Below are 13,219 nucleotides of genomic sequence, written 5' to 3'. Positions count from 1 at the left end.
ATGTAGCCTAAATAAGTACAAGGCTGACATCCAAACTTTTTCGGAAATAAACCACTTGTGTAGATACAAACATTTTGCTCATTTGTATTTTTTCATTAAGTTGCTCTGATTTTGTGTGAACAAGTCATAGTCATATTTCCATAGACTTGTTATTATTATTATTATTTTAATTAAAGCTGTATAGAATAAAGTGCACTGTGGGAATATGTTCGCCAGCGCGTCTCTGCCTCTTGCTCTCAGAGCTGGCTTGGTTCCCGGCCCATCTGCGGCCTGGCCCGTGGATTACTGTTTGTTAATGTTTCAATCAGCTGTGTGTTGAGGAATGTGGAGCTATTTAACCTGAACTTCCCCAGGTGTGCCGAGGCGCCGCTCAGTCTGGGCCCTACCGCCCTCCCCTGCCCTTGGCACAAAGCTATCACACAAACACAATCACACACTGGCCACGCCGGGCTGCAGCTGTGCGCATCGCACCGCAGGGAAATGGGAAAAACATTGCACCAGGGAGACAGAATAAATCTTATAAGGAATTGCCTCGCCAAAGCCACTTTAACTCATGCAATGCCAGAACGAAGAGATGCACAGGGTTTTTATTAAAGCAACAGGTGCATAAAGTTGATGTAAATGACTATTGCTTGATAACTGAGTAAAAGTTTAATTTGGAAACAGTCCATTTTATGGAAATCCCTTGGGTCTGTTATTCTCTCAGTATCCCTTTCACAACAATTATGTGACTTGTCAAAGGACTAAAGTGGTGGGAGTTGTGTAATGTGAGACGTTAATGGCCCACAGAGAAGCAAATTACAAATTTAACAGGCTCTACGCTTTTATGGTGACCTCTAGCTTTAGTTTTGTTGCCTCTACCACTAAGTAAACAGCTTCTTGTAGGCTATGTGTGACGCTAAGGTGACAACAACTTTACACTCCCTTAGTCATGACAACACAACATGGCCAGAGACATGTAGACCTAATTGTGTCAGGGCCATAAGCCTGTAGCTGTTAGAACCACTCCATAACCACTGTGTTATTGCATATCAATTACATCATATCATGTGCCTGCTATACTGTTGCTTATAACCGAGAAACATCAGTGACACAAATGTTCATGTTTAAAAATAATTGTCTTGTTTTAATAAAAACACAATTTACATTATTAAGAAAACAATATGTTCACGTAATGGCATTGTAATATACAATACAGTTTGTCACTCAGAATTCTGAGAAAATGTACTAAATACTTTTACAAAAGTTCTCTATAGGTTTACATGTAATACAAGAGCGTAACAGAAACATTAGCTTTCTTTCAAACTAACACACAGGCGACGCTGGTTGCACTGATCTGTCTTGGTCCCCGGGCTAACCCAGTCTATTTGGACAGTGTTGGTCCATCTACGTCTTCTTATCTTCTGTGGTGATGTTCTGGGGACCCTCGGAACAATCGAGGGTTCTCGCCAAAAATGTCCACACATAACACTAGCTTTGTGGGAGTTGTAAACGTCCCAACACAGTTCAAGGGTTTGGGCACTGAAGTCAGCGCACCCATCTTGAGCCTTGCTTTTCTTCAACTCGCCGTGGTTGGTGACAGGGGGAGCCTCGGCACTTTAGCGGCACATGATTCTGTCATCAGAGCATCCATTCTGCAAGAAACATGATACAAATTAGTCCAAGAGCACTTTCACGCACGTACAATCACCATTACGCACAGACTTTTACGCGTGTGTGCAGCCAGTGCCATAGAACATATATTTACCTCTACTGAGATGCTGGCCAGCTCTGCGTTAAGAGTTGTGAGGGGCGTCCGTGGTACGCCGGTCATGGAGTGCTGACGGCTCTTCTCGGGCTCGTCCAGCTCAACCTGTAGGTCCCAGATGTAGTCGATTACATGCTGAAGAATCTCCACTTTGGTCGCCTTCTTGTTAGTGGGTAGCGTAGGCACCAGCTCTTTTAATTTGCTGTAGCAGTTGTTCATATCTTGAAGAAACACGCTCATTTGCTCGTCCAGCAGTGGGATCTTGCATTTTGAGATGGTCATACTTTGGTCAGAGAGGCAGCGCACCACGTCCTCGCCGCCCACCTTGGTCTTCAGAGCACACGTAGATCCAACTACCTTCATGGTGGTTCGTTAGTCGATTAAGTTTCCAAAAAGAGGAAGAGCGCTGACAGTTTTCTTTTCTTAGAGATGCTGCTGAGGCAATGTTGACAGTTCGCGAAGTCCACATGGGTGCATCTGCTTCTTTTTATAGGGGTGCGCACAGTGAGCGCGTTGGAGCCGTCCTGTTTGAAGAAGCTGGGCCAATAAGATGTCTGCGTGTGCAGCGGTGGGCTGGCTTACAAAAGTGTTCTTAGCCAATCGCTGCCTTTGCCTGGTTATCGGGATTTACAATCTGTTTTAGGGATGGCGTTACAAATGGAAACAAATGTGTGTCTTTTATGGGTGATATGTGGGAATCCAGCTGTCCATAGCTTGGGGACTCTGCAGGTGTAGATGGCCTGGGGACAGAGGGTTGTTGAGAATGTGTGTGGGATGGGACCGCGTGAATAGAATGAATGGCTGATGATAATTAGGCGACTACAGTGCCCTAGATTCCCCACCAGAGTTAATGCCACTGCAGATGTGCAGGACAACACAAATCATTGATTCAGGATAAAGGTAAAGTGAGTGTGGGGACAGAAGCCTGTCAAAACCACTTTGATCCCTATGTGTGGGCTGTGTGCAATTGGTGCAAAGTCAATTAAATTATGCCTTTTTAATACAATCAAGTAGCATTAATACATTTGAAAGATGGCATGCAGTTTAATGACTGAATTATGTCAGTTTTCAGACTGTCAATTCACCTCATGTTAAGCAAAAACCATTTTTTTTAGTAAACACTCAACACTCCAACTTCTGCAAAGGCATAGTGTGGGTTTTTTAAATAGCGATTTAGTCACAATTATCAAAAATAAATGTTAGCTATCAAACGAGTCTCCAAGCTTGCAGAGTAATCTTTTTACAAATAGCCTAAAAGTGTATCATCATGCGGGCGACAGTTGTAGACTACTGCAGCTATCCTCTCTACTTTACTGACATTTCCTCTTTATCAAGTTCTTTTTAGTCGTCTCTCCGCTTCACGGATTCCTTCACATGTTTTTGCAGTGTGTGCTCAGTCTTGTGTGCTCACATCACAGCGCTCTGCTCTGAATCTTCCCCCAGATTGTCCAAACAAGCCTAAGCAGACTGGCAGGCGCCAGCGCGGTGACGTCACCCATTCATCCGAGCCTTGACGCCTGTCAGCCTGGCGCCGCTCGGGCGGTCTCCATGGATACGTCAAACACTCACTCCCCATTCACCTGCACAGCGCGAGGAGTCCTGGGAGCCAGTCCCGCGCACCTGCACAGCGCACGTGCGCGCGCGAGTACGCACACACACAGTAGGCGCCATTTAACTGCAATAACGGCGCATTCCTCCACAAAGCCTCTGTTACAGATGTCCCCCCAGTCACCTTTACAAGGAGCTGCATTCAACATAATAAGAGAGGTTTACTCTGGAAACCGAGGCTATAGAAACCACGTGTTAAGCTGCTTGTTGCTACAAATCTTAATTGAATTAGCTTACTTCGACAGACTTTGATCATATATAAATTATAGATTACCTATTTATTCAACATTATTACATTTTATTCTAGGGGCAAAGTGGAAAAGGCCAGGATGTTTAAATTCCTATAGCCTACTTTTGTTGAATTTGCAAGTTTGTTTTTAACTGTATCGGGCAATAGTTTTATAGTGCTCAAATAATAAACTGTTGTAAAATTCCGTTTTACGGTTCACATGTACTATTGTAGCCTGTAAAAGTTTTTTTTCTTCTTTCACTTTTTCTTCTAAACTTTTCCCCCTTTTCTTTTTCTGCCCTGTGTCCTAGGTCGCAGCTGACAGGCCGGGGGGAGGAGCGAGGGAGGGCTGGTGGGCAGAACAATAGGAGTGCGGTGCTGGGATTGTGGGAGAGAATCTAGGCTGGAGCCACAGTGTCTGGAGCACCCCTCCACTCCCCTCATCCAGCTTTTGTTCCGCTGCAGAAGCTATCAGCACTTCCTACTGACACCAACAATAACTCCACACAGCTGGGCCCTTTTTAGCCTGTTTACAGCACATCAAGGCAAAGGGAGAGCCAAGACACGGGCAAGATCATGCAGAAAAGTGAAACATATTAGCTCTTGATTTGAACTGACACAGAACTGGTGGCCTGTCCCAGAGCTACTGCCCTCTGTATGCAGCCACAGGGTCATTTTCCCATAGTCCATTACAAGAATGTCTGATGTTTCCCTCAAACTTTTATTCTTAATGGTTTTGATGATATCACAACAATCTACCTTCAAGTCCATTTCAAACATCTGCATAAAATAGTTTATCTTTACGTAGAATGCAATGTTTCCCAGCTATATCACCACCCCAAGTTTTTTCACAATAAATTGTTCCATTTGTCAAAGTGGAAATGTATCAGCTAATACGCCCTCTTTATCTCTACAGAAAATAACTCGCCAGAGCAAAGTACAGGAAGCTACAAGGGGAAAAGTTGGTGCATGTGTTCATTTGAAGGAAATAGGACATTCCAGCAATGCTTTTCACTTGTGCTGCTCTTCTACGGCTGCACAGAGGACAATGAGAAGGAGTCATACTACTTCCTGAAACATGAAAAGCACCAATATAGTAACAGATTAGATGTGTTCTTAGACAGAGGCCACCACTGCACAATTATTATAGAAATAAGGAAAAAAAATGTGTGGTATCTTCTATCTTGCATTTTTAGCATTTGAAAATGTTCATACATACACACAGTCACACACACAAACACATCAGGCCATCTGCAGGATTAGTTTCCAGTTCCCAGTCAGGCTCTTCCTGTTTGCTTGATAATGATCACACCTGTGCACAGGTGTGTGAGAGTGCAGAAGGGAGGGGGGAGGGGGGGAGAAGGAGGGTGTGGGGAGTTACAGAAGCATTTAACAAATCACAACAATGTCAGATCTCACTGCAGATGTTCCTGGATGATTGACTTCTGGCACTCTGTTCAAAACTTTTTCACTATAATAATCCAATTGGAAACTGTCTTGTTTGGCTCTGGGTGTCAGTGGCTCTTATTGCAGTGTAAACATACAAACTATTTGCTATAAAACAGTTTTTCAATAATTAGTATATAGATAGATCATATTCCTCTTACATTTCAATGAACTGTGCCTTGAATGTTGTGCACTGTGTGCAGACGGACCTTGGAGCATCTTTTATTTCCCCTTAGTTGATGCTATTAAAGGACTAATGAGACCAGTATGTCAAGACCCTATAATCTATATGTAGTTGGTCATGCTTTATCTCAAGTGTTGTGAGTGGAGTATCAACAGGTAAAGTTTAACATTCTTGATGACTACATAAATCATGCACCTTCAAGATGTTCTGATGTTCTCTTGGCAGCACATACAGACAACTGTCATAAAATGACAGTGATGAATAGAAGGCTTTAGGTAAATGCTGTACTAAGTAAACTACTGATAACAGGAGGTAATGTAGGATACAGTGTATCAAAACCAGAACCTTTATAGTCATATACATTTAAAGTCAATGACAGCCCAGTTCGGCGCTGCTGTAATAGAGCATTTGAGTGACAGCTTGAACATTTTGGTGTTCCCCTCAGGAATGCTACGGGGAGTATTTTGAAATCTGTTGACTTTGTGTCTGTATTTGTGTTTAGGCCAGGCTGCTGGTGCGGTGTTCCCTGGTGTGGCCTGCCTTGGCACTTCCCTGGGCAGTGTAATGACTGAGCCGCCAGTGGCTGGGAGTCACTTCCTGTGGGAGCCCTGCTTCACCCATGTGTCATCACAAGTGCAGACTGGCTGGAGCCTGGACACCCGGCTTGTTGTGCGACGGTTCACTGTGTAGGCAATAGAGCCGTGGGGGTTTATCTGTAGTAAGAGCATAGGACCAGCTTAGGAAGATACAGTACAAGTTCATGTGTCATCAATTCAATCAATTAAAAAAATATAAAAACACCTTGAAATTATAAATATAAAAACACCTTGAAACTACAATTAGCATATTTTGTTAACTAATATCTTCGATCTGCTGCTTAAATTAATTTTAATTTTAGTAGCATTTTATTTGCTTGCGGCATCAAAACTTTGCTTTTAAATTCATGTTATGGCCCGGACTGAAACATTGGGACAGGAGCTTATGCAGATCACCAGGCATTATTCTGATTGGGAGGGACATACAATACGAGTTTAAGCAGTTGGCATTGCTCAGTGCTGCTCATGTGTACATCCGAAGAGTTTGTGCTGAGCAGAATCTGAAATCCTCCGTGATGGGACAGGAGCTAGTGGATTAGAGTCTTGAGAAGCAGTGGTTTCCTATGTTGTAGTTAGAGTGAGTGTAAATTACTGCTCTTGGACCTAGGGGGTATGAGGAAAAGGTAAGGTTGAACTATGACTACTGTCTGGTAAAATATGATTGTGCATCTTTTGTGAATTCGAAATTCCTAAACACAGCTTTATCACATGGGATACCAACACTTAGTAAATATGCGTTCATTGAGTGGCTTCTCCCCACTCCACCCCTCTAACCGTCTCCCTCCGCCTGGTTCCCACACACACTATCAAAGCCCTTTAATGGCTTCTAATTAGCTCCCCATCTGCTGGTGACAGCGCACTGGTGGCATGCTAAAGCACCCATTGAGACCATAGGCATTGTGCACTGGAATACTTTCCACTCCAGTGGCAATTGCCTGGAGAGAGAGCTTTAGTTGCGGGGTATGGGGGAGCCGAGGTTGTGTTGGGTGAGGTGGGGTGAGAACTGTCCACTGTTTTCACTGCTTTGGGTTTGGGAAGATTATAGGGGAATATTCAATGGGAGACAGTGTTGCTAATTGTTGCAAATGTAATAATACTTTAGATTGTGATCACCCCCTGCCACCACTTGCACAACCATCAGGTCCACGCCGCTTGATGATCGGAAAAGGATGAGTATGTTTAACTTAACTGTGAGCCTGGTTAAATCTCTATGTCCCAATGACCAATAACTCAAGATACGTTTGTTTGTTTGTTCACACACACTCTCTCAGAACTGCTTACAACAATGTTACAAAGGTTAATAAGAGGTTGACATTAGCTGAACCATTACCTCACAACCTGTAGAGGTGATCATTGTCCTGGTTGTGCAGTGACACACTGGATCAGGACAATGGCTGCTCCTTTTGGAAAGTGTATGGGGCCTAATGAGGCCTGTTCGTTAGTGAGCTGTCAGAGGGACGGGGTCGTCTGTTTGTCTCAGCCTCAGGGCCTCCTCATGAGGGGACTTCCAGCAGGGCCCAGTTCACTGGTGGCAGAAGGGCTGACCAGCTGTTCTCAGCTGGAGCCTCAGATAAATGTGGAGGAGCTCAGAGATGGACAGCAAACAAGTAACTGCCACCACTGCTTCTGGGAACCACTTATACAAGAGACTAATATCTAATACAATACTTTATGTAGAGACTACTACATTATGATAATTCCAACACGTTACATATAACGTCAGAATATGTTGGAACAGGTCTGAAAATCAAACATAAATGATTTTGTGAAAACACAAACCGATCAGAAAAAGTGCGAAGAGCATGTCCCATATGAATTCAACTGTCTATCAACACTGGAGCATTCCTTTGTAAGGTAAACACAAGGTAGTTATAATGGTCAAATAGCTGTGGTCCGAAAAAGGGACACGAACAACTTAACAACTCCAAATGTAGCCACTCTTTCTGGTGTTTTTTTCAGATTCCATGGCAACTGAATGGCACACTTTGAAATGACAAGCAAATCCCTGTATGTGTGAGACAAATGGTGTGTCACCTGACCTTTCTGTCCCGCGCACATCCCCACAGCTGCACAGAGGCGTCCAGTCAGCGCGGCCAGGGGACATGGGAGCCAGAGCCCAAAGATGGAGCGCGAACAGTGGCAGCTGGGGCACTCACAAAGCCCCATTCAGATAGCCTGGGCCTGGGGACAATGGCTGAGCACTCTCCTCCACTCCTTCCACCCAAAGATTAATACTTCAGATGGGCTTCCCGGTGGCAGGCAGGGCTCAAAGGAGAGAGTGCTGCTGTTTGTCACCAGGCATTGTGCGAGTTGCCTGAGAACCACCGTCCTGGATGGGCCCTGACAAATGAGAGCCACCATTGACAGTGAACAGATTGCGCTTGACACTTTTGTTTTGATTGTGCTGCGGATGAGTTTTTGTTTCTCTATCCTGACACTCTTGACATTAAAGTCCCACCTCAACAGTACCTGGCTGTGATCTGAGCATGCTCAAGTTTCCCTCTCTTTTTTGTTATAGCTCTATAGAAGCCTAACAGCAAGAGGAAGTTAATTGAGTTGGGTGTGGGAATTTGTGTGTGTATTCAGAGGGTCATGCAGGTGCGACAGGTGTAGGTGTGTGCATTCGTGTCACTGTGAATGGGGCTACAGCAGAGTTATTGTCATGTTTTCTATGCATATGTCCCCTGAACACCTGACCTCAATAATGTGTTAAAAGAGGCAGCAAGAGCCAGGGGACTACAGTAACCAGAGACGCCGTGAGGTGAGGTGACTGTTAGCAAATGCAAAGGCAGAAGGGTGTGCCCTGTATCCCCCCCACCCCCCGTCTTTTCTCCTCTCTCCAACCGTGTGAGTGAGTGAGGGAGAGTGTTGCAGGTGTTTAGCCCCCAGCAAAGGCAGCATTTCAGGTTAAATAGTAGGAACGCCGCCCCGCCTACGCAGCGGGAACTGGAGGTAGCCGCAGAGTACACGCACTGTCACACCTGCACACCTGGCGCTTGGACTCCTGCAATACTTGTTTGTTGCCAGTGGCGTATCATATGATCTACATGTTGCAAAACAGGAAATAAATACACAACTGAAAGTCCCTGAAGGCAACCAGTATGCTGAAAGCAGCTACAAACACACAAATGCAGCAATGAAAATGAATCATGAATTGAGAATATGTCAGGTATAGTTCAAAGTAATTACACAATTGTACTTAATGTCATACAGATACTCAAAACTGGCTTTCAAACACTTTGAATTTGAAAAGTCTAACAAAAATGTATTGCTGTTTGTTGTTGTTTTTCCCACTATGACCCAAAGTTTGACTGCTAGTGGCCTTACAAATCACTGTAGTGCCCTTGGACAAGACACTTCACTCTCTTTGCTTTGAGTGTGCACTGAAATGTAAGCAACTATTTGCAACTGTAGAAGTGCTATGCATTGTTAGATATAGGCCAAACAAATATATAAAAGCCCATAAGTCTTGAGTGAAGATTGCCTTGTTTGCAACCTACTGAACTTTGGGTTGATAGTCTGTAACTATAGAGTAACTTCTTTAAGTTAATTTGCGAAAACAAATAAGTGCCATTGACAAAAGCAACAACAGCTTGTTTTCTCTTTGTTTAGAAGCTATTTTAATGCCATAAGTCACTTGGTCTTAATCAATTCCACACAGCATTAGTTTCACAAGTGTTCACTAAAGTACAGCAACAAAAATCCAAACCGTTAAAAATCAAATCAAAATCAAAACGGAGATAGCTGTTTTTGCAAATGAACTCTTATAGCTCTGTATGCTCTAAGCCCAAGCTTTATATCGGTGTGTGTGATTAATACTATGACCCTAAAACCATACTATAGTTGCATTTGATAATTGAATTCTAAATCCCTCTTGCAAGACATTTATAATTACTGGTTTGACTGTTACCCTATACTGTAACAGCGTACAGTACTCTATGGAGGCTGCTTGTGGCTAAAATGATGTAAATTCTCAGTCATCCTCTTTTGTATTATTCTGTCCATGTCCTGATCTATAGTCTACACACACCCCTAGTCAAGACCTACATGTTGCTTACTGTAACAAAGGAGGCCATCTGCCATCTGGCCTGTCTGTATTGCTGTTATTGGATGGACTCGCCATTCTCACGATAAAGGAATGTGCCCTTCATGTAAACATACATCGACCCCCCACAAGTGCCCTCTCTCACGCCGGGGTGTCTCTTCATCACCCACCCTCCCACTGATGCCACCCTGTCCATACTTATACCTCTACTGGTTCCCACGTCCAACCCAGCAGTTTGCGACAAGCACCCTTCTTTCTCCGCCGGGACCCGCTTCCAGGAATCTCCTTGTGTAGAAGTTGGAGGCAGCAGAAGGTGCCCTACTTTCAAACTTCATTCTTCTCCATGGAATTGTTTCAGGGAGCACTGACAAAAGCGGGACAGGTCAACAGGAGAGTGCGTGTCTTGGTTATGTTTTGTGCGTATGAGCGTGCACGTGAGGGGAGGGCTGAAGGATTATAAAGAGGAAGTAAATGGGAAGTACACACTCAGAGACATTCCTTTGCGGCCCCTCCCTGTCCCCTCTCTGTGCTGCCTCTGCTGTGGCCGGGCCCTGGGAAAATCAAACAGGTGGTTTGGGCCTGGCAGGAAAGCTTGCCGGTCCAGGGTGGGCAGGCCTACAGGCTGCTGGGGGCTATCAAAAGCTCTTAGAGCCAGCTTTAGGCCAGCACTCTCAATGGCCCCAGGCTTCATTATCATGTGAATTCTGGGAACTGCCCCGGGCCCCCAGTAACACCAGTGAGCTGCCCATATGGCGTTCGCTTGGCAACTAGGGAGAGTGGCCCCCCAGCTCACCCCACCCAGCCTTAACTCACTGTGTCCCTCTTCTATCCACTCCTCCATTTCAGTACTTCTCATATCAAAGAACGACAAGGAGAAGACCCCCCCACCCGCCCCCCAAATTTATCCATGGTCCACTCATGGAGGGGGGGCAGACCACACAGAGTAACAGTGAACAGTCCTTGGGGACTTAGAGGATAACACCACTGCCCCGTAGGACACTGCCTGATAGCCTGCTCATTCTGGATTTATCCGTTCAATTAGCATTAAAGACACATTCATGAGTTGCCAATCCAACATCAGCCAGAGCTCTGACAAATAGAGCTGTCGACACTTTGAAAGTCCCATTCTCCAGTTGTGGAGGTAAAGTGATAGCCAGACCTATCAGCAATTGCCTTGTTACTGTCCTGTAAGGCGTCATAAGACAAATAAAATGCTGCCTCTAATTTTTAAAAGTATAAACAGAGTTTGTTTTGTTTTGTTAAATGTGATGTCGGGCTCTACAGCTGCTGTATGAGACATAATAATGTATGCGATTAATGAATGCAGTGAATATGGAACGGATAGGTCCCTTGTACGTCAGAATTTCTAAATGGAAATTTTGCATTTGGGTTGAGCAGTAAACAGCAAATTGTTCCGCTGTACCCATAAGTCAAATTATAAACATTTATCATAGCCATTAAAGTGGGGCTCTCAATAAAAGAAGCACAATTATTACACAATACAATTGATTATGTCTACATATTGAAGTGCAACAAAACGGAAATGTGTAACAGGATCAAAACACAGTTATGTCTGCTGTGTCTTAAATCAAAGACAGGATGAAAAATAAATCTGTTATTATGTTATTTATGTATAATTCTGCTGTTATCAGGGCTACTTTTTCTTTAGATTTTATATTGAACTGCAGCAGGTCTGTGCCAAAACTAAACAAAACAAAATCTTTTGTTTCTTCTTTTTTTCCCAGTTCAAAAACTTTAGTGAAGTAGAAAGTACAGATGCAGTATCTACTAAAAAGCAGCGATGTATAACAATATGCTATCCAATTTATACCTTTAATATATTCTTATTTTGTATCTTTCAACCACTGAAATATTTTCCTTTTATACATTGTTTGAGATTTCACAATGAACTGGTGGTTAACTGGTTATGGTCAGGTCTCATGATCTAATGTTGAATGGTTATAGGCCTTGGGCACAGGCAGAGGGAGGTTATTTTTGCCTTTAAGTGTATGCCCACTGTGCTCCATCATTTGTGTAAGACACTTCTGATTATTATTTTGTTCCCAGCTCTTTTACCAATACTTTATTATCTACGACCACAAAAATATTAGCAATGATACACAAGTTTCCATGTGAACCACTATGGTAAAACCCAGTGATTCATGTGATCTTCCCGGCCTTGTCCGAGGACACGAGTGCAGAGGAGATGTCACTTCACAGCCCTGCGGGAATGCTAGCCTCAGCCACCTGCGCTGTAGTGGAACATCAGCAAACAGGAAGTGTCATATGTGCCACATGACCTCATGCTGATGAAGCGGCTGGATGGCTGCGGCATTGTTCATTGTGATCCTGGAGAGTGTCCGTTTGTCCGCACATGTGCAAGAGCGGGGAGGCAAGGAAGCACACATGTGAATAATCTAGTCAGCTTGCTTCATGCTTGCACCTGCGATGAGAAAAGGCAAGGTATGGAAAACAGGAGGAGGGAGGGGAGAGGCAAAGGGTGTGATGTGACTTGTGAAGAAATCCACTGGTGATTCATGCCGTTACACATGGAGCCACTCACTCCCTGCGCAGCTGGGCCGGCCACATGCGCACTATGATTTCACAACATCTTTGCCGTCCTTGGAAATTCCTTTTTTTCACCTTCCCTCCTGTCAGCGTGTTATCCTGACAGAGAGGCAGGCAGGTGCACCGCTTGCTCACTCACTCTCTTCTCTTCCCCGAAAGACTGGCTCCTCCACTCCTCGCACAGGGGTGTTAGTCAGCTACGAGAGCGAAACCCCAGCCGTCCCAGTCATGTGTTGATCATGCACACATGAGGCTGTTGTTGTTATCGCTGGGATCATCACTGCTGCTGCTGTTCCCTCAGGAGTCAATTGTCAGCTGTGTCAGGCCACAGCAGGACACTGACTCAGCACTTTTGCCAGTTCTGCTCTTAGACTTTGCTGTGTGTGTTTATCCTGTATAAAGATCAATGTTTGGTGAAACTTGATCAAACATGTACAGCACAAGCCAAAGTTCTCTGTAACTTTTGGATCACTCAAACCGATTCGCCTGGCACTGTTTATACCAGAGTTCAGTTGTTATATCAAAATAAGGTCCAAAACATAGAATGATAATTGATGAAAATATTGGATTTCTGGGGCCTGTTTTGTAAATGTTCTGAAGTTTTTTCTGTACCCTGTATGTTCCCCAATTTTATGGACAGGAGGAAAATAGAGAGGAACAGCTGCGTTAATATGTTTCATGGTACTGTTGTTCCCTCTTTCCAATGAACAGGGTTACAGCAGGAATTGTTCCCCACTTAGGTTTTGAGTGGCTGCGTAGTGCATACCTATAGTGAGAACCAAATATTTACATACAT

At 44.2% G+C, this 13,219-nt stretch overlaps 1 protein-coding gene across 1 annotated transcript; it reads right to left on the bottom strand.

Annotated features, from left to right (window-relative positions):
• Nucleotides 1–1,099: 1,099 nt before the first annotated feature.
• On the bottom strand, nt 1,100–2,224 carry id1 (inhibitor of DNA binding 1, HLH protein). The gene is made up of 2 exons (XM_079578896.1): nt 1,748–2,224; nt 1,100–1,634 (listed from the first exon to the last, which is right to left on the bottom strand). Exons 1-2 carry the CDS (start codon nt 2,108–2,110, stop codon nt 1,599–1,601), a joined length of 399 nt encoding a protein of 132 aa, XP_079435022.1. The 5' UTR covers nt 2,111–2,224; the 3' UTR covers nt 1,100–1,598.
• Nucleotides 2,225–13,219: the final 10,995 nt, after the last annotated feature.

This window comes from Gobius niger (assembly GCF_951799975.1).
Source record: "Gobius niger genome assembly, chromosome: 20".
NCBI lineage: Eukaryota > Metazoa > Chordata > Actinopteri > Gobiiformes > Gobiidae > Gobius > Gobius niger.
Note: the sequence above shows the minus strand (reverse complement) of the source record. Positions and strands in the feature narration are given on the sequence as shown.

Coding starts and splice junctions, on each gene's coding strand:
- id1 (XM_079578896.1), bottom strand. CDS start 2,110: ATGAAGGTAGTTGGATCTACGTGTGCTCTGAAGACCAAGGTGGGCGGC. Junction 1,635..1,747: donor TGGCCAGCATCTCAGTAGAG/GTAAATATATGT, acceptor TGTTTCTTGCAG/AATGGATGCTCTGATGACAG.